Raw genomic sequence first — 26,030 nt, 5'->3', positions numbered from 1 at the left:
TAACCTAATCCCCTTAGTGAACTTCCAGAGGCACTGCTTAGCAGGCCAAGATTCCCTTCTCTAGTGAAGACGAGCACTAATTCGCTGCACAGGCTCCCTGGCAGGAATGCAAAGCCAGTTAATTTGTTATTCCACCAATATTTGCTGGCATATATTTCAAAAGGCATAATATTAGCTGCAAACCTCGAAAGTAAAATTTCAGTCAACAGAGCCTGATTTTTCTTGAATTCATCCTTGAAACTGGTTTAATAAAAAGGCAAGGTAAAAACAAACTTTAAAGGAGGTAAGCTAACAGTAATTTTCATAAATTGCACATTGCGGACTTATTGTGAGATCCGGTTCTGAAGACTAGTCCACCAGTGCTTGGACAATACAGGATCGATGTTAGAAAGACTGACACACTCCTCTAAAGCTGATGCATCATCAAATAATTTCACCTCAGATTTCACACCCTATTATTTTTGCTGGTCTAGCTTGACGGCCTTCTAAAGTTCAGTCTGACTTTTATACCATGTCAGATTAGGACACGGAATACAATGAATCCATGTTTCTGGCATGTTACTTAAATGGTACAGAAAACAAAAATAAGCAAGAGCGGCCAATGTGGCAACCAGCAATAATAAGACTGACCCCACTAGTATGTCATGGAAAAAACTACACTCTTCTCCTAAGGCCACTTCTGTTCATTGGCTGGAAACCTAGCAAGGAACATCCTTCATCTCCACATCTTCAGAAGATTAAAAAGAAACATGTCATAAAATTCTGGTTCAAGTAGCAAGGAATGTGCAACCGAGAACCGATAAATCACTTCAGTCTTCAAACACTTCAGCCAAGCCAAAAAATACCTCATTTTTCTGACTTGCTTTGTAAAGTTCTGGGTTGTTCATGAGAGTTTCTGCAGAGACATCTTTGTCTAAAACACCATATATGACCGGTGGTACTGATGTGAAGAGAAGGTTGAAGAAAATCAGACTCCAGTAATCAATCATGGGAGTTCCCGAAAACCCACAATAGAACTGATACCAGAACAGGAGATTTACGTACGCCTGCAATGATGAAAAAGGACAACGCATTGTGGGAATCTACAATAGAGTTCAGGGAGTGGGGATGATGGGAAGCAGTCAAATGGACTGAAGACACATGCTTCACAGAAATCAGCATGTGTCTTCTATAGTCATTGTTCTCAGCTGCTCTGCACCCCTCAAAGCTCTGGAAACAGCACTGAGGGCAAGAGTAGAATTAATGTTAACCCTAAGGGACCTCTGGAAGTTAATAATCCAACTTAATGTTAGTGTGAGGACAACAAATGTGAGTTTTGTAACCAGACAATCATCTCTCCATTTTGTTAGCACTCCAAAGGTAGGGTTCATATCAGAATGAAGTCCTCACTGCTCAGGGTAGAAATAAAACAGCCACAGTTCAACAAGGCTAGTCTATTTCAATCACATATCCCTGGGTAGAAACTACAAAAAACAAAAGAACAACCCCCCTCCTCCCAAATCCCTTTGATAATTTCCCAGTTTTGATCTTGGAGCCAACTTGTCACAATCTCTGCTTAATACTGACAGATTGCTTTTTGGAAGAGGTCATATTTAATTGATTGTAAATGCTATTGACACAGTAACATCTAACCCAAGACAGATGGGCTGGCTCCATTTCCCTTGCCAGCATCTGACTTCAGAATCTATTAACACTGTCCCCTTTTCCATGTATTGAAACCATTCTTCCCTCCTCTGAAATCCAGGATGCAGTTACTGGTAGCTACGTACCACGTTCTTGTAAAAAAAGTAGAGGATCATGTCAGCCAGTCGGGTGTAACACCAGTGACCATGAACAAACAGCAGCTTCTTGAGGTGCCGGAATTGAGAAATTGCAAAGTCGCTTGCTAACACAGCCTGCAAACAGTCATCAAAGAAATAATAGAATAATCAAGTGGATTGCCAAAGACTGAGGTGAGGTGGACCTTGCCACCTCCACCAAAGTCAGCTGCATTGCTGGGCTCGGGAAAGCTCCATTTAGGGTTCTTTGTCTAACAGTCCTGGTCTTGTGTATTCCTTTCTATTATACGTCAGGCTTCACCAACCAGGCAGGGATGAACCACCTGAGCAAGCTCACAAGAAATCCAAGAGCTTCACAATAGTAATATTTCTTGAAGAAAGCAGGAAGCCATTGCTAACATTCTTCAGCAACTACTGTATAGTAGCCCTGTTTGATGTTCCTCCCTGATCTTCTTGATGGATTATTTGACTCCTGCTTTTGTCTCCACCTGTCCTTTGGTTCTGTAAGTGCCAGATTTTCTATTCGTTGTTTCTCACCAACAGTGTGAGAACTAGCATTAATATCAGGTGTGTCAATTCTCTGCACACATTCCCTAGCTGTGGGGTGTGGGTAACAGTATGTTGCTTTCCAAAGTTGCCTCTAGGTTAAGGACCCTAACTTGCACAGAAGTGTGTGAGCATGTTTGAGACAAAATTGGGATTTGATTGCCTTGGTGTCATATTGCCCGAAACGTGCCTCAAAAGATCAGTCGTGGCCTTAGCGTTAATAGGTAATGCGACATGTAGTATGGGTACAGCTTAAGCTGGTAACATAGACTAAACCTTCTCTATCTTACTAAAATGTGTTACGTAAAAGCCTCAAATGACCAACACCACGATAGGCAGCAGAGGGATGGAACCACCTGGTAATGACTGTGGCATATGGATGATTGCAACTTGGAGTATAAGAAGGGGATATGGTAAAAAACATTAACTAATAAATGAAAACAAATTGTATAGTTGATGAATGCATGCAGGGAAATGAAGGCATAGGCTTCTGAAACGAAGCCTGTAAGAGTTAGTGGCCCCCTTCCCACGATGAGAAGTTTAAAGAAGAAAATGCAACACACGAAGGGGCAAATGGGTGTGGTGGAAACAAGGGTGGTTTGCGAGGATAAAAAGGGATGGAGAGATGTAGCGAATGCTGTTAGTGTAAGTTACCTTGGCTTATTCCCTTCTCATCTCATGTCTTTAATTTCCTTCTTCTCAAACAATTGCCCTAATCTTATCTATACCAGTTCTTGATTATAATCAACTACGCCATTATTTAATGATCAGTTAAGTGCCAGTTCATCGCTCTGTCATTCTGATTTCCTACCATGATACACTTGATGTGTCACCAATTATTGATGTGTCACAATTCCTGAACTGAGTTATCAGTGCATACTTTATATTATTGAGGAGATGAGCTGAGGAGATGACTGGTGGGGTACTAACACAGCCTCACTGGATTCTCGTTTAAGAATCACAGAATAACTACTTGTACTGCTTTGAAGATAGTCTGTGAATGGATTTGTTCATCCATTGGTAAACTCTGATACCAAGGTTTGCTCTTAGAAACACAGTTAAACTGGAACATGACGTATACTGCAGAAGTATGGATTAGCTAATTACAAGACCATTACAATCTCTACAAGGGTACAACCTTTTAACAGTCTTTACCTTTTCCGAAGATGAAATCTTTTGACCCAGGCTATATGCTCCAATGTTTTCATAACTGAGCTTTTGTTCCCACTGACAATGTATTATAAAGCTGACAGACCTCAACGAGTGCTTGTTAGAGAACTAAGGTATAGGCAACGCTGCTTTCCTTAATGGGTCCGTCAGCACGTCCTACCTGCATGCCTTCTTGCCCAGAGATTCCAATTCCAATGTTAGCAACTTGAATCATGCTAACATCATTGGCCCCATCACCTTCAAAGCAGAAAAAAGAACAGCCTTGCAATGAAAGTGCCATACAACCGACAACATCTTACGCCCACTTGATAAAATAAATACGTATATTGTATGATCGACAGCCAACTAAATGTGTTATTAAGCGCACATATGCATTACAACTGCAAAGAGCATCAATGACAGCTGGTAATTACGGTGGTGATTTAACCTTTTCCTGGAGGTAAATCTTCCCACTGAAGCTACTATGTACACGGAGAATAAATCTCCCATTCCCAGTCTTTCTCCCCTCCCATTCCCTGCTCCAAGGGTGCCATTTGCGATTGGTTTTTTAAATTGCATGTTAAATTTAAAGAGGTTATTTAACTTCACATGTAATTTGGCTTTCAATCAGAGCAGCTTGATCATTTCAAAGTATTTTATGTTGCTTTTTTAAAAAGCTGTAACTTTATAGCTCACAATAGACACAGGAGCACAGTCTCCCACCCCCTGGCACCTTCAGGTGGGACTGGTGACAATTCCAGGCCAGCACAACCAGTGATCACGAACCAGACTTTCCCTCAAGGAAGACGGATGTGTGTCCAAGCACCCATCAGCCTAACCACACTTCAACAGTTGCATTCCGTAGTTCTCTAAAAGCAGTTTGTACCGGACTGATAAAATATGTCTGTCCAGACAGCAGATACGCTGTCTTCAAATGTGGAAAGTGTGACACGATCAAGGTCTCTCTCTTGTTTGTACAAATAACTATCTTGTGAGAAAGCTAGGAGGAAGTACTTGAACTGCACATATGGAGAATCCATCTGACAAATTATGAGAATTATGCTTCGTTGTCCTTTCTGTGTAACTTTGGGTTATGGAAATGTAGAAATCAGCACGCCAACCCTTCATTTCTTTGCCTATTATTCTGACAGCTTGGAGAAAGAAAGTGTGACTTATCCACAACTCCTACTGCGGGGATTCCAAATATTTTATTTATTTATTAATTAAACGTATATGAAATTAGTCAGTCAAAGGAAGTTACAATAAGTGTTAGTTTATCTGGACAGGAACAAGTTGTTGGAAGGGTAAGTTCAGAAGCTTTCATTCATTTTTTTTTCTCTTGTTCTCTATGCGTATTAGATAATCTTGGCTGACAAACTGTAGTTAGTGTTAAGCGTTGGTCTGTTTGAAACAAGCCCACATTAAGACATGGTTTATAAAACTGACTTGATAAAAACTAGCCACAGTTGGTGAAACTGTGGTTATTTAAAATGGAAGCTTCTGAATGCTATGCTTAGTATGAATTGTGTATTTAAATAAGGACTTCGCATCTGACCCTTGATCTTTTCCCAAAGAATCCTCCATTCACTGTAATATATATGGAGGTTGTCCAATGGAAAGAGTAACTCCATACTTGATAAGATACATCTGGCAGACAGACGTTCTTGCTGTCTAGGTAAAAACACCTATGATTTATTTATTAAATTTATATTAATTTATATGCCACCGGCTTATTGATTTGGCGGCATATAAATTTATTAAATTTACATGCCGCCCAATCCAATCTTCTCACAGTAGTTGCAATATGTAGTTGTACCAGTCATCAAACAAACCCAATCAGCAATAAATCATAAATAGAAACTGCTATAATAATTCAAACATTAAATATGAAAAGCATCCACAAGAAAAACATAATGCAGGACAAATATCAAACCATGCGTGAAAAACTCCTGTCAAAACAATTCAAGCAACAACTTCCATCATCCTGAAGATCAACCACCAAGACGCTCTTAGCTGCTTTCCAGGAGACCTGCTTTACGGGGTACAGTCTAAGATCCCGAGGCAGGATATTCCATAATGTTGGTGCCATCATCTGTTCGACTGGGAAATGCCATGATATTCAGCTAATTACATTTCATCACGGATATCCAACCTTTCTAGGCACTAAACATTTTGGATGTTGAGAGCATGTTATGGATGCTCTCCAAAATGGAACGTCTTCAGGGGTCTTCATGGGCCTGAGAGGCATGGCTAGAGGTAAAGGTCATGCAGGAAAGTTGGTTTTGGCTTCGCAGCCTGCTTGATTCCAAGCCATTTTTAAATAAGCTTGGTGGGCACTAAATTGGGTCAGGGGCCCCTTTGCATTCGCTGGTACCATGTTGTGGAGCAGGGGTCTCCTAGCTGTGCACTTGAACCCCCAGCCCTTTTACCCGCGTTGCAGGATGGCCTGTTGGGCTCCTGGAACTGCACCCCTGAAATACGTAGAGTCCTATGGAGTACTGTAAGCAGAAAAGATTGGTTCCCAGTCTCCAAGAGACAGCAGTTCAAATAGACTTCACACACCTCCCTGGCAGGAGATGCAACTCACCAATTGCCAAAGTCATGACTTGCAGCTCCGTCTGCACGTGTTTCACCATTTTGCTTTTCTGCAGGGGTGTTGCTCTGCAGCAGATGACCGCCCGGACCCGTGCCGCGAGTTGCATGAACGCTCTTTGTACTTTTTTGTGTAGGGCAAATTCTAACGTCGGCCCATTTATAATTAAGGCAAAGCTGCTGGTGGACATCTCTGTTCCTGAGGGGTTCCTCCTTTTCTTAGTATGAATCATTCTATTGATCTCTTCTAAAATGTTTTTTACCATGCTTGCACAGGCCTCCTGGAAAGGAAATGGGTGAGTTAATAGTTTTATCTCAGTTCAGTCACTTGTAAGTGTAACTCCAATTACAGCTCGCTTTACTTTTAAAATCACCCTCGCACGCATGTTATAGTGTGACATGGATAATATAAACCGCGTGAGTTCTTTCTTCTGAATGATGTGACAATTCAGTAACAATGAAGAACAATGTTCTACCAAAGATTTATGATCTTGTAATAGGAAAAGCCAGTTCCACTGACAGCATCACAGGTTCTCATGATAGGAAGAAGCCATTGGGAGCCTCGAGCTTCCAGATTTCCTTGACAAGTTTTAAAAGTTTTGCTTCTGTTTTTAGTCATCTGAAATGCAATGCTATTAAATCTTACATTACATTTCTGCTTATTTAATGGGAACTGACTGGCTCTGAGAAGTGAAGCTGGTTTGCTGTGAATAAACCACAGTCAAGATTAACCACAGTTTATTCCATTGAAAAGACATGACAAGCTAAGATTCAGATGAAACAGAACTGGAAGTTCCCTGTCTTCCTTTATGGCCGAAAGAGGAGGAAGAGAGGAAGTGGGTGGGTGCAAGAACTTGGCCTCATCATGACTTGGGACAGGAAACTTAGGGCTGCAGAGTATTGGCAAAGTTTTGATTTGTTTTGAAACACCTTTTTTTCCAGTTAGAGATGTCTCTGTGCGTGTGTGCCCTGCTCTTTCTTTCTCCAGATCTGCCGAAATACTTGGGATTGGTGGAAGATCATAGAACTTTCTGCAAGTCTATTAATACAAGCTTCATGGATGGAATCTATAAAACAATGCTAGTAATATATAGGACCACTGATTTCCATCAGTTTGTACTGAAAAATGTGACAAACTAGGCCCACATTTTTGGCAAAGGGTAAATGACATAAAACTTTGATTCAAAAATTGCCAAGAGACACTGCAGCGATCTCTTTATTGTGCTTCTCTACCAAGTCATCACTTCTCAAATAAATCATCTGAGGAATAAATTCCTATATTTTAACCAATAAAATAATCATATCTGTTTTTAGATGCTAATTTTCTTCCTAAGAAATTGTAAGTAAATGAATTATCTTGAATGCTGCATGTAATGCTGTTTCATGGAATAATTCTAGCAACTCATAAAACTTCCATGTATTCTAATTCCTAAGGCTAAACTGTCAACTGTCATCTTGGTATGGCTACTAGCATTTCAGATCCAACTCGTGAAAGTTTTAGTAACTTTTATCAAGTTTTAACATTTTTTTTAAAGCAAGATAGAGAAGCAAATGACATGCTGGGCTAAATTTTCTATTCCAAGTTATCTATATGCTGCAAATACTTCCTTATTAGTAGGATGCAGGCAACAATAAGTTGGCCTACAAGATAGCCTCTAATGTATAGGTTGTAGTTTGCACAGTGAATTGCAAGGTTGTGGCTTGCAATGAGTAATCTTGCAGCAATCCTGGATGTATTTGCAACCCATTGGCCAAAATGTGCCCCAACTGATCAGTAATGCCCTTACTGTTAACAGGGAATTCTGCAGTGGCACAGGCACAACTAAGGCTGGTAGCCTACTCTAATATTAAATGGGCTATTTGACAACCTTGATTGACCAAAGCTATAATGGGCAGCAAAGGTCAATATTTGCATGTCCATCTGATGATGACCAAGGCTTCTGGAAGATTGAAACTTAGAATGTAAGAGGAGTACCAGTAGAGAACCTGAATTAACAAATGAAATGGGGAAAAAAAGCTATGTTGTGCACCTGCAACATTAGAGAAAGAGGAAGGATGTTATCATGGATTAAAGAGTCTATAGGCTAACCAAGGGACTCAAATTTGAGTGCCCTGTGAGTCAGATGTAATCTCTTATGGACTCTCTAAACACAGCCAGTCTCTCTTTGAATGAGAGCCAGGGGCCATCTGGATACCCAAGAATGAATGCTGATGATTTCTTGAGTATCTTCTTAGGGAAAGCTCTTTCCAAATACATGGTTTAAGCATAACTCTAACCCTGGATACATGAAAAAGGAAGGAAATAAAACCATGACTGATTTTTTTTTTTTTTGGTTTATGACAAAACACTGAGAGAATTAGTGAAGGATATAAGAGTGATAGAGAGTTAGTTTGGTGTAGTGGTTAAGGCACCAGGCTAGAAACCAGAGATTATGAGTTCTAGTCCTGCTTCAGGCACAAAGTGTTGACTCTGGTGACTGCCTGGACAAGTCCTTGCAGTTTTCTTGGCAAGGTTTTTCAGAAGTGGTTTGCCATCACCTGCTTCCTAGGGCTGAGAGAGAGGGATTGGCCCAAGGTCACCTAGCCGGCTTCGTGCCTAAGGCAGGACTAGAACCCACGGTCTCCAAAATTGCACCTTGGCTACTGAGAATATACTCTATGGGCAATAATCTGAATTAACAGCTTCTCTGAGATTTGAATTAGATGTTTCCATGTAACACTCTTAGCTAAATACAGGGTATTGAATAAAATTGAACTATAACAGATCTCCAATCCCTAGCACTACTGCCATACCTGAACAGCCTGATGGGGGTGCTTTACACAAGAAGAAATGAAGCAGTAACAATGAAGACAAATGCTAAAAGATTTCTAGTGTAAATTAGTTTCTGAAGCACCTGGAAGACCATGTCCCTCATCCCTGCCATCCTACAAAGATATAACGTTTTTAGGGAAAAAAGTTCCTCCATGGGGAACCACAAGAGTTGCAAACGCACCAGACTGTCGACTTCGAGTGTGAAAAGTCTGTCCGACACATCCAGTAATTTGCAGGAGTAGGCAATATTGATGGCCGTCTCACGTTTGTCTCCTGTTAGCATCCAAATGTTAATCCCTGCTTTTCGAAGTGCCTCTATGGTTTCTGGAACACCTTCTTGCAATCGGTCTTCAATTCCACTGGCGCCTATGACAAAAGCTAGGTTCATTATGTCAAAGAATAGATTTTTTAAAAAGAAATGCAAATAAATATAGAAAGTATGCAGCAGGCTGGAACAAATAAACATAAAGATGAGAAATGTTCCTTTTCTCCTAAGAAAACATGATGAGATTTGAGAACCAGATAGGATTCCTAAACTGGACCCAGTATCCCTGCTACTGAAAGTTCTCGATCAGTCTAGAAAACAGATGGGTGGAGATCCATTTCTTAATTATTACAAAAGGCCTTCAAGGCAGCCTTTTATCCTGGTCCTGTGAATAGCTCATTCATGAGGCAGTCCTTGGCTTATTCTGTTTTCTCTGCAGATTTTGATTTTGACCCAACTTCTTTTATCAAGACTGTCACCATCTACATGGTTTCCCTGCACTATTACAATATGTTTCTGTATCTCTTATCAGTAAGAATGATTTTAATGCTGTAATGTGGTGATTTACATCTGCTTTATGTTTCCTCCATCTGCTCCATTCACTTATTCATTTAGACTATTTATATGGCTGCCCATCTTGTAGCAATGACTCTGGGCGATATACGATGATTAAAAACCAACAATAAAAATAAACAATCCGGATAACAAATATCCAAGGTTGCACAAATCATATATCAACTACAATAGAGAAAAGGACAATAAAAACTAATCGATCAGCAGAGTTCACTCAACCTCCTGGCCCAAATGCTTGGAGGAACAGGCGGGCCTTTAACGCGGGGCCGGGGCCATTCAGATCTTTGGAGGGATGTGGTTCCATAAGGAAGCACTGCAGCAAAGAAAACATGACTCCTGGGTCTAGCAAGATGACATTGCTTAATGGCGGGGACCTGGAGCACGCCCTCCTCATTATCTCTGGTGGGGTGAGCAGAAAAATTGGAGACAGACAGGTAGTTCTGCTAATAGCCTGCCCTGTGCTATTTGATCTTATTTGATCCTATCTGATCTTAGGCAACAAGGAAAAGACACTCGTGGTTGCTCTGGGGTGAGCTGCTTTTCCTAATCTATGCCAGGTTAGTTCATATTAAGGTCTTGATTGTTCATGATCTGATTATGGATGAGCAAGCTGACATACAGTAATATACATTATCATGAACTGGGTGGGATAAACTATCTCTTCTCAATTGTGCCCCTGTGGACTTTTGATATAGCACCAGCATAGATATGAGGGGTGGAAAAGGGCTGTGCTAAATCTGAGCAGACACTAGTTCACTATTGAGTTACTCTGTAGTGAAGATAGGAAAGAAGAAAAAAAATTGCTACCGCCCTTCCATCTCCACATTGTTTTGCAGACATTTTTCAGATGGTCCATGGAAGCTGATGGTCCACTTTGAGGAAGACCTGACAGAACTCCAATTGCTTGTTTACTGTGGAGGTTGTTAGCATTGCTCAAAATCCAGTGCATAACCCTATTTGGTTTTACTGAGTGAGCTTTGTTGAAGTGAAAGCATCTGGGCATCGTTTGGACCTATCTGTCCAGCCACTTGCTCCTCCTGGCTGATGACAGCATATTTAGACTGTATAGAGATAGATAGAAGGAAACCAGGCATCCTTCTTTAAGAGAGGAAGATGCTGCACAGTGCAAACTGTCTGGGTAAGAGGTCTGGGTGGGTGATGGTTGTCAAATCCAAGCTCTTCTGGATGTTCTGGATCCAGTTCAGTTTGTCCTTGTTTTGGAGGAGGCACCATTTTTGCTGCTTCGGAGGATGACCTCTATTGAAGGAAAGGTGGCGGGGAAATCATCTTTACTGGTTTTCCTAGGGTTTTCGGTGGTTCTCATAATCATCTAATGCGGTATCCCTTTTGGGATACGCGGATGCTATTCCTGTTTGGACAGCCAGTTCCAAAGGTCAGTGCTACAGAACCTCTCCTCCTTCCTCTATCAGGGTTCCTCAACCTCAGCAACTTTAAGATGGGTGGACTTCAACTCCCACAATTCCCCAGCCAATTGTGGGAGTTGAAGTCCACCCATCTTAAAGTTGCTGAGGTTGAGGAACCCTGCTCTATAAGGAAGTCCTACTGTGAATTATTTAAGGCTTCATTTTGTCCCTTTGATCTTAGCACTAAAAACAGCGGGAGAGGTGTTGAAGTGCTAGAGGGGGTTAAGTGAAATGTGTCTGGATCTGAATCCAGCCCTCTCCCTTTTCATCAAATTCAGGTAAGGCGATGCTTGTCCTGAGATAATGCTTGAATTTGGTAAAAGGCTGAATAAAGAGAATCAGCCCAGAACATAGAGAAGTTTTATTAAAAGTTGGGTTCATCTACCTGCTCTAAAATGTAGTGGCACTTCCCCACCTAGGTTCGTAACTTGGTGGTCCTGAAAGATCCAGCCTGTCCTTTGAAGTCCAAGGGCTATCAGTGACGCAGAGTGCCCGGTCCAGCTTTGGCTAATATGCTAGCTACCATCCTATGGGGGGAGAAATGGCCTGGATAGGGTTATTGCCATATGTAGTACACATGGAACTATCTTTGAAGACATCAGCTAGTGTTGAGTGGCAATGACATTCCTCAACAGAAATGGCCCTTTTGAACATATCACTTCAGGGATAGGCCAACTACACAAGTTGCCAGTCAAGGTTTAGGTCCAAATAGTCTCTCAATGGCTTTTGACTGTCCAGCTTGAAGGAATCCATTTCTCACCTATTTCTGCCAATTGTTAAGATCACATCTTAACGGGGTGGTGCTTCTAGAAAAGAATCTTATTTCATTTCATTTCATTTTGATTTTATTTATTAAATCAACTTATATAGCTGCCCAGAGTCGCCTGTGGTGAGATGGGCGGCTATATAAATGAATTCAATAAATAAAATAAATTAATTTAATGAACAAATAAATAAATCTTATCCTGAACCAGGAAAAAGAATCTTTTCCATGATAGGCCTCTATCTATAACATGCCTTCCTTACAGAGATTATCAGCTGTTATGACTCCCGCCAAACTAGAACCTTTCCTTCCAGCAGGCAATTGTCCAGCATTTTTTTTTAAAAGATTTATATAGACTTTTATAATTGCTTTGCCTTTTATCGTTCTTGTGTCTTTTGTGTTTTATGCTTGTAGACCACACCAAAGGCATTTGCCAGCTGGACAAGACATAAACTACCTAATTAAATGCAAGAATTAATGATTAAACTCATGATTCAAATGATTTCAGCTGGCTGCAAAAATGCCTGGTACGAGACAGCAGCTGGTCATAATATATAAGTTAGCTGAAAATCTGCACTGCAGAATAATTGCCACGCTACAAGGAGAATATTGGGGTTTAGCTGCTGCTGTAGCTCTGGATACTAAAGGTATCTAAGCTGTACATCTATAATTGAGTTTCGCCCTTTCTGGTGACAGATGAGGGGGATAAAGTGGAGAAGCAAGTTTCTTTGAAGCCTACTTATGATGCCTGCTGGAAACAAACAGGCGAGACGGGTGGCAATACAAATCAAATAAATTCAAAAATAAAAAGAATACGCACATATCTGTGCACTTTTCTTTGGCTTCCAAGCATTGGAGGGAATATCACCACCTAATCGGAAGGGTCAGTCACCTAAAGGATTCACCAGCAATTGGGTTCCTTTCCTCAATTCGACATAATGATCTAAAATGGAAGAAGACGAGCTGGAGACACCGGGGTGCCCCATGGATCAGAAGGCTTCCCCGCATCTCAATGGACCGCCTAGTTTTATTCCTGCACTTCCAAAGCCAGCGTGGGGTATAATCCAAGGGGTAGACCACAGAGGGAAGAACTCTTCCAGTCTTTCTGGCCACTCCTACCACTTTCGTGGTTTAGACCACACCCAGATCATGTGCAGTCGAAAATGAAGCGACACTGAGATCACGGTGTTCCAGTTGGTGAAGTGCTCGGCCGAACCACCCTTCCTGCCTTCTCAGGAAATACGTTTAGTTCCTCACATGCAGTACATTGTCTTTTCCGTCTGGCTTCTCTCGTGTCTTATGAAGTCAGATGAGGTCCAGAACGCTAGTCAGAACTAAACTCCTCCTTCAGGCACACACACGTTGCATCCTGCCTATTTGATGGAGCTCTGTGTTGAAGTGGGGCAATTGTACCAATGCAGTATCATGAGTGGTCAAATCTTAATCTACAGTTCACAGATGCAGGTTACCATTAAGTTACAGTTAAGTTAAAGGGTAAAGATGAAGACTCTGAAGTTCAATTCCTGATGATTTTGTAAACAGGTCCATGTAGTTTTCTTGGCCAAAGTACTGAATTCTGATTCATCCATCTTCTTCAGGGATGTTCTTTCAACTTCTCAGTCTAACTTATGGCCCCGATTATTTCCCACCCAAGTACTAAACCTGTCATCCCCTCCTGCTTACATTTTTTGGAGCGAGATAATTACTGTCAAGTTTTGTTTTTAAACAACACTCTTGCTATAATAGAATAAGCTCCATTAAATCATATCCAATTTTTTTGGATGAGCTTTGCAACTAAGGATATGCAAAACGTTTTCTTTCAAAATACGTTTAGTGTGAAATTTCAGAAAATGTTCCGTTACAAGGGCAAAGCTTAATGTGTTTGCACGTTCTGTCTTTCTAGCTCAAAACAGAGAGGCTTCTGCTTCCAAACACTTCACGAATACTCCAAACAGTCAATTTTGCATTCAGAAGAGGAGGTTTCAGGAAATTTGGAGCTCAAAACATTTCAAAACAAAACATTTTGCACACAGATGCTAATTAGGACTGCTTCTGCATTTTTAAGGGTTTAGCATCACAGTTTTCTTCCCAACTCACCAAGCAGGGTTAGTTTGTCCTCAAGCCTCTCCGCTGACTCCAGGAGCAGCTGCTCTCGGCATTCGATGCTGCTTTCGGCCGCATATTGTCCTTTCAGCCACTCTTCATATTCCTCATCGCTCAGCACCTGAACGGCCCCCCCCAAATACACATCCCTCAAAATAATATTGTGGAAACACTTAACATCACAAATGATTTCCTCTTATTCATGGGAAAGCTGGCTTTGCTGTGAGAACGTATACTGTAAATGTGTACATGTAAATAGGCTAAATAAATAAGCCTACAATACTGAATTACACTCGCTTTTAAAAAGTACTGGCTGTTTGTAGATGGTCAGAATTCATGGTATTTGGCATTTCCAAATCTGAATATTGGTAAAAGTCATCTTCTGCCCCCTGGCTCCAAAGGAGCATCGCCAAGAAGATAGCAGAGCAAAAAGTTGCAATGTAGGAGGGAGTTCCTCTGCTCAGGCCTTAGCAGGCCAAGAACAGGAGACCAGAGGTCCTCAGGGAGATGAGAAGACAGTTGCAAGGAGAAAAGAAGAAAAGGAATACTTTTTCCCAAGGGCACCTGCAGGGGTTCAAAAACATCAAGATGGCAGCCAGAACCATACGATTGAAGCTCCACCCCTTTTTTACACGCATGAGGGGGGCTTCAACCACACGGTTGCAATCGTCACCTTGACTTTGTTGGTCCCTTCCCCACAGACACCCCTGCTTTTTCCTTTCCCATCCTCTCACAGTCCTACACAGAGCTAAACGATTGGAGTCAAGGACTGCTTTCACAAAATTAAACACTTTACAGGTAGTCCTTGCTTAACAGTGGTAATTGGGACTGGCAACTCCATCGCTAAGCGATGCAGTCGTAAAATGTGGCATCATGTGACCATGTCACTTAGTGATAGCAGTTCCGGCACTTCCTGGTTGCCATTGTTAAGCAAATCCTTGTGGGTCGTTAAGCGAGGAAGTTATGTGGTCGCCATTTGCGACCTTCTGCTGGCTTCCCCACTGACTTTACTTGTCGGGAGCTGGCAGTGTATGTTGCAAATGGGAACCATGTGACCGTGGGATGGTGCAATGTTGTAATTGTGAGCGAGTTGGCAAGTGCTCGAATCATGATCACGTGACCGTGGGGATGCTGCAATGGCCGCAATTATGAGGACCCATTGTAAGTTCCCCTCATTAAGTGCCATTGTAACTTCGAATGGTCACTGAGCAAGTGGTCATTCAACAAGGACTACCTGTACACCAGTTTTTTTTCAAACTTGGCAACTTTAGGATGTGAGGACTTCAACTCCCAGAATTCCCCAGCTAGCATTGGGAGTTGAAGTCCACACATCTTAAAGTTGCCAAGTTTGAAAACACTGTTTTACACTGATTGCTTAGTGGGGGCTTGTGAAAAATGGGAAAGACAAAGACTTCCTTCCTTCCTTCCTTCCTTCCTTCCTTCCTTCCTTCCTTCCTTCCTTCCTTCCTTCCTTCCTTCCTTCCTTCCGTCCCCATTCCTATATAAGGTTGCCAACTCACAACATGTGTTTGTCCAATCCTCTGTCCCAGGCATAAGGAGTCCTAAGCAACCGTCGCTCAACTCCAATTTTAATGTCTCTTGGGAGGAATTGTCTATTAACTGGAGGAAGTTCTGGACAGGCTAGGGTCAAAAGTGAGTGAGATAATGCCCTTTGCTCTTTCTTGCCTACTTTCTGCTCTACTAGAACTGAAATGGGGCCACGGTCAAGTAGGGCCCCAAAGCTACAACCTGCCTTAGGGCTTGAACTAAAGTGGTCTCCTGGGTGTATTTCTGAGGGACAAAAGGGATGTTCTTGGGAATGGGAAAGAGGAGACACATCTTCAATTTTTCGTCCATCCTGAAACACTACTGCACAGTGTGGGGAGGAGACATTTTGAATCCATAGTGTACATCCACCCAGCTCTATTAAATATATCTGGGGCACTGTAAGCAAATTCTCTCCACCTTTGATAGTCCTTTCTCTCTCTGTCAGCTGACAGCCATAATATTTCCCAGCTTAACTATCTTCAGCCTCCCAAAGGTGACAGAAAGCATTGAGCATAAAGTCTCACTGGCAGAATCAATAGAATACTGCATTTTGTAGAGCGTTTTGATCATACCAACACACACTGTTTTGGGGTGATCCCATTTCCTTTGCAAACCGATAAATATAACACCTCTATTTCCCTCCCTTTGCTTCAGCAGCACATACATTCCAACTGGAATGACACTCCCCTGCTTTCCTCCTCCACCTTCAGTATTAGAGAGAAATGAAGATAATAATTCAGAATAGGATTCTTTGTATAAAGCAGCAGCCCTGTGTGTTACAAAGGAGGTACTAATTGAAGTTCCAACTGAGATAGGATGCTTCAAATATTACACCAAATTTCTAAACAGAATAAATACTTATTTTTGGTTCTTAGCATCGAGCTTTTACTGATATAATACAGCACTTGCTATATGATATACAGTATAGCAGTCAGGGCAACCAAAAACAAAATCAGGTAGTAATTGGTTATCCTCCATTGCCACCCACTGAAAGCCTAAAAGTAAAAATCCTAAAGGTAAACTAATGCTGCCTATAAAATACCAATGGTCTCTTCCAAAGATTGCCTATATTTCTGATACGATAAAATGATATTTCCTAAGAGCTCCACTTTCAAGTGGAAGTCCTTATATGCTTGATTATGCATCCACTTCAGTTCAAGACAGCTCTGCTTGATTCTACTTTGTATAGGAAGAACCTATACTATCTGCATTATTTTCAGTTGTGGACTACACAACACTCGTAACCTTGGATGCCTGATTATTCCCTGGCTGCTGTTTCCTAAATTAGGAAAAATGTAAAGTCAACTTTTCATTTCAGAAATTAAAAAAAAAGTTCCGTCAATTCTCTAGACTTAATCATTTTGCAACATTACCTTCATAGATATACAAAGAGTGCGCAGTCCTTTTGTAGCATAATCATTTAAATGCTTCTGAGTTTTTGCCTTTACTGCATTCTTTTGCATCCCTATTTTTTTATTGCCTGAATTAAAAAAAAAAATAAAAAGATAGGTACAGAGGATACTCAATATGTAAGTCAAGTTTATAAATCAAGATGAGCATTTTCTTAAGAAGATCTTTGTAACAGATGGGTTGGATAAACTAGCAGAAACAATTCCAGCAGTGTGGCTGTTTTATAAATTGTGGGTCATGAGTGAATAGGATGCTGCCTTAGCTCAAACATGAGTCTTGGAGATACTTCGCAGGCCCTTGTGTCTCAGATTCTGCAACCCCTTGGACTAGCAAATCTTCTGATGCACAAGAAGCTGCGTAATGAATTTTGCTAAGAAGTATCTCAGAACCATGTACAAGAAATTAAGGATCACCTTTGTTAACAGAAGACAGACATCAAATGTCAATTCTCTTTTATCAAATAAAGTAAGTTGAAGTGTGTGAGTGTGTGAGTGTGTGTGTGTGTGAAACCTTCGTATAATTTTTCCATTCATGAATCTCTGGATTCAATCTGAAGAGAAAAATGACATTTTCAACTTCAAAGAAAAGAGAGTTTTCTTGAAAGCATTTATACTGCATACTACCGCCTAAGAAAAAAAGTCCAGTATGTAGAAAAGCTGTTGAGACAGGTGTAGAAAAGAAGTAAAAATGGTATTCAACTTTAATAAAAACTATTATTTCAGCCCAGAGATAGGCCTTCAGAGTCAACTAAATAAATATTTCAAATCCTTATAGTTATAAGCAGAATATAAACACATGCATCACACCGTATAATAATGCCACTTGTAATGTTTCCTAATTAAGGAATATCAATCTAGCAGGGCATCAGGTCTTTGCAAGAGTTGCGCAACTCACACTATGACCCTCCCCCAACCTCTAGAAGTGTCAATAGAGACATAATGTGGGAAGATGACAGCTCTAAGAGAGAAAGCTCTCCCTCTCTCTCTATTTGCTTTTAGTAACTATGGAAAATCATTAAAATGTTTAAAACACTTTAAATGAACACTAGGACTTAGAAAAATTATTAATTAATTATATTTATTTACCGAGGCTTACCGTGTATGTCAGTCCAATCACAAGTGATTCTAGTTAACCAGAATTACAGTGATCAGATGAAAACTTAATATGCAGTAAATGCAAAAGTACCATGAGTAGAGTATTCCACAGCACTACATCTCCAAAGAAACTAAAAATCACCTTATTTGCCCCCAACCCTCCACAAGATCTAGTTCTTAGTAGCCTTGTGGAATCCTAGCAATCTGATATCTGGGAATGCCCAGTCAAAGGAGGGGGACTGCAATACACAAGGCCAATCCTTGTAGGTTTTGATGACAACGCTCCCTTAAGTAGGATCTGGAGGTGGCTTTCTCTTCTAGATCTTAACAGGCTGGAGTTTGAATGGGCTAGCCATTGGATGCTGCCAAGGTGTTTGCCCGGTGCCTGGAGGCTGTAGGGGACGGGGAAGAACTGGCTTCAGCTCAACCCTGACAAGATGGGATGGCTGTGAGTTTTAGGGCCCCCGGGTCCAGTGACTTTCCATTGTTAACCCTGAATGGGGTTACACTCCCCCAGAGTCGGTGTGCAATCTGGGGCTCTCATGGACTCATGGTCCCTTGCTTGTGGCCAGGAGAGTTTTTGTACAGATAATTCTTGTGTGCCAATTGCACACATTCCTGGGTTGGGAGGCACTGGTCATAGTGTTTCACACCTTAGTACCTTCCAGTCAGATTACTGCAACATGTTCTATATGGAGATATCGCTGAAGAACATCTAGAAGCTTCAGCTGGTCCAGAATGCAGAGGCACATGCAGTTTGGGAACACTGTGGTATGCCCATGTGACACTTCTGCTGCATGAGCTGCACTGGCTTCCAAGTGCAATTAAAGATGATGGTTGTCACCTTTAAAGTTCTATATAGCATGGGGCCAGGTTACTTGCAGGACAGTGGTTTCTGCCCACCCTACCAGATCTGGCAGAATGGGCATGCTCTGGGCAATTCGCTAAAACAATGATATCTAGCAGGTCCCTGAAGTGTGCTTCTCTGTTATGGTACCTTCCCTGGGAGCAGCTCCCCACTGAAATATGGACTACCCCAACTATGTTGGCCTTTTGCAAAGCTGTGAAGACCTGGATCTTCCCCCAGGCATTGGGGGTGGGACTTTAACTTGGGAGCTCCAGTATAGGCGCATGTGTCTAACGATTTGTGTTTTTACTAAAACAATGTGGTTTTAGTTGGTTTTTGTTTTTAATGTAATTCTTTGTTTTTGTTTGCCCTTCAAAGTTTCTTGGATAGATGGATGACCACGTAAATTGGATTAGTAAATAAATGAAATCTCAATGTATTGTTGAAGGCTTTCACGGCCGGCATACGATGGCTGGTGTGGGTCTTCCGGGCTGTGTGGCCGTGGTCTTGAAGTTTTGTTTCCTAATGTTTCGCCAGCACCTGTGACCGGCATCTTCAGAGTGCAGGAGCACAGACAGGAGCAGTTCTCTCTGTGCCCAGGATGATGTGACCCTTTTGTGGGTATTTATAGAGATCTGAAGGGGGGGATTGGGGGTGTGTGGTGGTGGGGTTAGGGGGTGGGGGGTGTTGGGTGGGGTTGGGGGGTTGGGGGGGTTGGGTTAACGAGTGGCTGGTTGTTTTGGTGTCAAAATATGTGTGTATCTTCCTGGGGATTAGGCAGGGTTTCCTAATCCCCAGGAAGATACACACATATTTTGACACCAAAACAAGCAGCCACTCGTTAACCCAACCCCCCAATCCCCCCAACCCCCGCACCACACCCCCCAATCCCCCCCTTCAGATCTCTATAAATACCCACAAAAAGGGTCACATCACCCTGGGCACAGAGAGAACTGCTCCTGTCTGTGCTCCTGCACTCTGAAGATGCCGGTCACAGATGCTGGCGAAACGTTAGGAAACAAAACTTCCAGAACACGGCCACACAGCCCGGAAGACCCACACCAGCCAAATGAAACCTCACCTTCTCTTTGGCTAAAAGTTAAGATGTATTGCTGGGTACCATCGGCATACTGATGATACCTGACCTTGTGCTGATGAATGACCTCTTCCAGAGGCTTCATGCAGATGTTAAATAGAAGGGGAGACAGTGTTGAATCCTGTGGTACCCCATAGAGAGCCCTAAGGCTCAACCTTTCCCCCTAGACTTGTTGGAGCTACCAGCAAAGGAAGGAAACAAAATACTGCAAGCAGTGACTCCCATTCTCAACTCTTGAAGACTATCCAGAATGTTATAAAGATTGATGGTATCAAAGGCATTTGAAAGATCTAACAGAATCAAAAGGTTCCCATTCCCCCCACTGGGAAAACTGGTCCGTTCTTTTGTTGTTAGGTAAATGTTAATAACTATTTAAATGGATCATTATTGCAATTTATTACATAAATCACCATTTCTCACATTCTACACAACATTTGTTTGATAGGAATAATTAAAAAAAAATTGAGGACAGAAGTCTTTGGCAGCATTACCCTACCTGTTAATTCCATGTCCAGCAAATTCATTATGGCAGCATCTGCCCCTTTTGTGTACACTACAACTTTGTTTAAAATTGGGTGTTTCACCACCACCGACATTCGTTTCCGGATGGAGTCGAAAGGCAAGATGTGCAGCAGCTGAAAGGTCAAGGTTCCCAGAGGACCAAAGTCAATCTGCACTTGCTCAGGACTTCGAGCCTTCAAGGTGCACTGGTAAGCTCTGGCAGCATGAACTAAGGCTGCTTCATCAGGGCTCTCTGCCTCGTAGCATATCTCAGTGGCGTTTAGTGATTCACACAACAATTCTTCTCTACGATCATCAGGTGCACTTAAAGTATCTGGCATTTTTTGGCCAGGGGACAAACCTTGCATTTCCAGAGAGTCAGATAACTGTACTGGTAAAGAAGATGGAAACTTCACATGAACAGACAATCTTCCTGCTCTTTTGGGGCTCTCAAAATGTCCTCCAGATGAACCTGAGCTTTGCGGGCTCATTCTGCGGATTGACGACAGCCTTTGGAATATATTTTTAAATTCGCCCAGGTTTAAAGCAGGCATTCTGACCATGGAAGACCATCTTCTCTGTAAAACAAGGAATGATCGATAAACATTCAAAAAGGTTACACTCTTCCACAGAAGAGACTGGCAAGATTCCATGCCACAATCAATATGGTTCAACACAGGGTATAATCAAAAACTCAGAGGTGTCCTATTTAGCCTTGGCTAGCTTTCTCCAGCATGGCCGCTGCTGGCTGAAGATGATGACTGAAAAGCACCAGGCTGAAGGACGCAGCCTGCTCTATGGTCTTGAGGGAAATAAAGTTTAAAGATCTTCTTAGAAGTAAAATCTTAAAGTTGCTAAAGTGTTAGTGAAGGATAACAGGCACAAGTCACATCCTTTGGAAGTCCACAGCCTGGCAGTAAAGGAGAAGAAATAACAGGAAAAATAAGAGCCAGACATAAGCATGCATAAGGACTAAACATGCATACTTCACTGCAATAAGGAGGCAGAGCTGTAAGTAAGATTTCAGCAAAGTAAGGTTAACTCAGTAGAATGACCTTCTTTGTAAACAAATTCCAACCTTTTTTCTTTTTCTAAAATAATCATATACTCTTAAAATAGCCTGAAAGGGATTCCCTGTCCAGTAATTTGGTTAGAGCAAAACCCCAGTGTACCTATTCTGTGGTAATAAAACAGGGTTTTCATATTATTTATTTATTTATTTATTTATTTATTTGAAAAAAGTTTCTACACTTCATTTGATCCTTTCGATATTAGTGGTATGTAAAAGATACGACTGAAATGAATAAAAAAATATAATGATAGAAAACAATATAATAGATTTTAACTGGAAGCTAAAACAATGAACCACATTTAATAAACGTAACGTATCCTGAAGGTACAGAAGTCCACTGCAAGATTTGAAGTCCATGTTGCTAGAAGTTGCCATGGTTGGGGAACAATGGTTTAGAGTTTAAAGGAAATACTAGCTTCTTGGATTGAGCTTTAAATATATTAATATCTCTGGCAACTTTTTCAGAATTGCTGTAATCAGGTGCCACATCGTAACATAGAACGGTAGCAGTGGGTTCTACATTAATGGATGCTTCTGGATGGTATCTGAGAGCAGACCTTGAATGGCACATTACAACAACTGGAAACCAAGCATCACAAGGCACCAGCTGAAGTTGGCAAAGACTGTTGGTGCTACCAAGAGCCTGGTGGCATGCTCAATCCAATTATCGCCCCCATCAATATCTTTGCTCTTTCCAAGGGGGGCCAGTCCAAGCAAAGTAGGTTACATTCTGCAGTCCACACCTAAGATATATCCATATGTAATGTCTTGTCCAAATTCAGCTTCAGTTTATTTGCTTTTATCTAGTCCATTAGTAGTTTAGTGACAAATTTAGGACAGTGTCATCTGACTCAGATGACAGAGAGAAATAAAACTGGGTCCTGTTGGTACCATGTACTGGTGATATTTCACACCACATTATCTCAGAAGCTCAGCCAAAGTCTTCATACAGCGGTTTTATTTTTCAGTGGCCGCTGAAGATTCTGCCATACACTATCACAGCTTACTTATAAAAATGTAAAAGTGGTAGAGAAATAAGTTTATTTTATGTCACCAGGGCACAAAAAATGCTCAGGTTTGTACTCTTTTATAATCACAGTGAGATTTGTACCATCTACATCAGTGTTTCTCAACCTTGGCAACTTTAAGATGTGTGGACTTCAAGTTTGAAAAGCACTGATCTACAGTCTTCTTTTATAAACCAGCATATAGAGGTCTTCAAACCTGGAAAATTAGTTTGTTTTATAAAAAAAAAGAATCCTCTTATCATTCTGATGTGATCTATGTAAAAAGGTCGCAAGAAAATGGGAAATAGCTTTGTCAATTTTTACTTCCTGTCTAATTGGTTGCCCATTAAGTATAGACTTCTTGGACTACACAGTTCCATCAAAGCAGCGACTTCTTCCAGTAATTTCTTCCACCAAGCAAATACAATCAACTATTGAAGGAGACATCTCATGATAAACAATTGCTTGAATTCCCTCACTGCAAAAAAAACCATAGGGGACCTCTAACAGCTAATAATATTCTGAAGAGAGGTTGGTCAATGATATTTGACATCTTGGATCCTCTGTTCCCCATACTCACCTTAAGTCGTGGTTGGTCAGGTGTTGAAACGACAACAGTGTTGCAGATTGCCAGGGCAATGAAGAATTCAGTGATGTACACTATTTCTGGGATCGATCTGAGATTTTCCGTGTACGAATATGCCTTGAATGAGATATGATTAACCTTCTTTACAAGTCGCATGTCTGGCACAACATCAGTCTCCTGTTGGCAAGATTAAAAAAAAGAGTGAAGGTAAGGTTTTTCCACTTCAGTGGTGTGCTGATTTTTTTTTTTAAAGTATTTTCTAAAAGTAGCAGGGATGCAGCTGAATCTCTGGAAAGTCTATATTTCCAAAGCATGGAAAATTGCATTTTATATCACGTTTGGCTAGAATTGCCAAGAATAGCGGCCGACTGGGAATAAACAAGGAAGCTGATATTCACTGCTTCATCACTCCTGCCTGTTTCCTTCTCTCAATGGACACAATGCTAAACAAATCAAGCTAAATCAGAGCTCTAGTTCACTCTTTTTCTGATAAGCCAGAAATAATCAGGATTTGTCCTTGGCCGATGACTTTGTCCTTCTAAAAAGAATTTCTAGTGCGTACATGATACTAAACAAATTGTGGAGTCAGCTATCCATTTTCGCTTAGCTTTGGCTACTGGCAGCAGGGGCCGAGTGGAAACGAGAAAGGAACATCTTCTAGAGCTGTTTTTTTCAAACTTGGCAACTTTAAGATGTGTGGCCTTCAGTGTGCTGGCTGGAGAATTCTGGGAACTGAAGTCCACGCATCTTAAAGTTGCCAAGTTTGAAAAACACCGTCCTAGACCCTTGCTTGTTCTTAGAAAGACAGAATTTTTGGCTTACTTTGATAAATGGACATTTTTGTAACACAACAAATGAAAGCTGAAGCTCTGCTTTCAGATCCTATTGTTGTAGCATGGCAGATGGACTAATTAGACATTCACTCTGGTGGTCACCAGCAGCAGATCAGAACTGCTTTGGAAGGTTAGGCAAATAACTGCTATAATTGTTACCAAGTCGGATGCCTTTTCCTCTTTTTTAGGGTGTAAATAACAGGGATCTGTAGGAGCAAACATGTTGGTAACTCTGCTGGATTCTTGAGCAAGATTGGTTGATTTGGGAACACTTACAAGAGGGCTACTGAAAGCTAGTTGTCTCCAACCACCAAGTCCCATGGTGCTGGTACTGTGAAAAACCCGGGAACTCAGGAATCCACTTGATTTGCGGCCAAAGAACTTCGCTCTGGATGGATGTTTCAGTGAACAATGGGAGGAGAAGAAGGCTCCGTCATCTTCGTCTGTTTCATAATCTTGATATGTTTCTAGCCTCTTTGCTAGAGGTGGAGGGAACACACCCAAAGAAAAATAGTTGCATGAATTGTCCATAATTGATATTCTATTTTTATAGCACCAAATTATGGAGTTTCTCTAAGTGAAGAACAATCAATTGAAACATACAAAAAGCAAAAGCTTTAAAACAGTACAAAACCTTTCACAAAGGACAGTACAGCAGCCATAGCACAAAGTCACAATTTATAGATGGAATACAAAAGTCCTCAAACAGTAAATGCTTGGAAAAATAAAAAGGTCTTCATGTGGTGCCAGAAAGAAGATAATGTAGATATTGCCAGGCAAAGCCTTCTGGGAAGACTTCCATAGATGGGGAACCTTTCCTCACTGATCACAAGCATGCAAAGAAGGACCTCAGCTGAACATGTTAGGGTCCTGTTTGTTAGATACGGGAGGAGATGTTGGTTCAGATAGCTTGACTTCAAGCTGTTTTAAGGCTTTATAGATTAGTACTAGCACTAATTGGGACCATGAAAGGACTGACAGTCAGTGAAGATGACACTGGCACAATATGTCTTTATCCCCATGCTGGCTGGGGAATGCTGGAGCTGAAGTCCACACATCTTAAAGTTGCCAAGGTGTGATGGATGTAGTTGAGAAACACTGTGCTACAGGAACTATAATTTGTGAACAAGGGCCAATTTGTGAACATTGGGGCAGATGAAGTGCATTGATGTACACAATTTATACATTGCCTACATGTTCAGAAAGAACAAACATAGTCATAATATTTGTTACAGACTGTTAGCAGCCTGAACTACCGAGTGTTGACTATTTAATTAAAATGCTTTTGTCCCACTTAGTTGTCCAGGCAGGAATTACACAACAATAATATATTTCCCTGAAAGAGGTTCACAACAACAATATACTGAAGACAGTAAAATAAACTACTTCAACCTTTCTCATTTTAATACTCATCAGAAGAGTTGGACTTGAACCCTTGCCTGCACTGGCTAGGGAACTACGGAAACTGAAGCTTTAGAACAGTGTTTTTCAACCTCAGCAACTTTAAGATGCATGGACTTCAACTCCCAGAATTCCCCTGGCCAGCATGCTGGCTGGGGAATTCTGGAAGTTGAAGTCCATGCATCTCAAAATTGCTGAGGTTGAGAAACACTGCTTTAGAAGCTTAGTGTCTTCTCTGCTACATCTAGGGTGAAGCTCCTACCTTAGTTTCATTTCTTACTACCTTACCAAAAGGAACCAATTATTGTACTGCCTCGGTCATACCATGTTCTTCATGGCCATACTCCAATCCTGCAATGCTGCACCTCCGAAACACCATTTTATTCTCCGTGAGGGTTCCAGTCTTGTCCGAGAAAATGTATTCAATCTGACCCAGATCTTCCGCAATATTCAGCGATCCACACTGAATCTTTCTGTCGGAAGTCTCATCGTACAAATCGATGTCATGTTTGATCAAAAAGATGTGCCCCAGTTTGACAAATTCAATGGAAACGTAAAGAGAAATTGGGATCAAGACCTGTGAGCCAAAAAACAAAAAAGGCAGATTAAAGATGGCTTCTTTGTATAGCC

At 41.3% G+C, this 26,030-nt stretch overlaps 1 protein-coding gene across 6 annotated transcripts in view; it reads right to left on the bottom strand.

Moving 5' to 3' along the window:
- Positions 1–26,030, bottom strand: part of ATP10D (ATPase phospholipid transporting 10D (putative)) — a 60,571-nt gene that overhangs the window by 5,290 nt on the left and 29,251 nt on the right. For all 6 annotated transcript variants that reach the window (XM_088131196.1, XM_088131197.1, XM_088131198.1 and 3 more), the window contains exons 10-20: positions 25,725–25,977; positions 24,276–24,478; positions 23,161–23,343; positions 20,497–21,079; positions 16,927–17,033; positions 14,000–14,126; positions 9,059–9,243; positions 6,061–6,346; positions 3,655–3,731; positions 1,770–1,895; positions 846–1,046 (exon numbers count right to left, since the gene is read on the bottom strand). In XM_088131196.1, the coding sequence (XP_087987322.1) occupies positions 846–1,046; positions 1,770–1,895; positions 3,655–3,731; positions 6,061–6,346; positions 9,059–9,243; positions 14,000–14,126; positions 16,927–17,033; positions 20,497–21,079; positions 23,161–23,343; positions 24,276–24,478; positions 25,725–25,977 (2,331 nt within the window). The remainder of the gene's footprint in view (positions 1–845; positions 1,047–1,769; positions 1,896–3,654; positions 3,732–6,060; positions 6,347–9,058; positions 9,244–13,999; positions 14,127–16,926; positions 17,034–20,496; positions 21,080–23,160; positions 23,344–24,275; positions 24,479–25,724; positions 25,978–26,030) is intronic.

Source organism: Python bivittatus, unplaced genomic scaffold, assembly GCF_059951505.1.
Source record: "Python bivittatus isolate LINGU-HERP-01145 unplaced genomic scaffold, Pbiv_v1 ctg000970_np1212, whole genome shotgun sequence".
NCBI classification, from domain to species: Eukaryota; Metazoa; Chordata; class Lepidosauria; order Squamata; family Pythonidae; genus Python; species Python bivittatus.
Note: the sequence above shows the minus strand (reverse complement) of the source record. Positions and strands in the feature narration are given on the sequence as shown.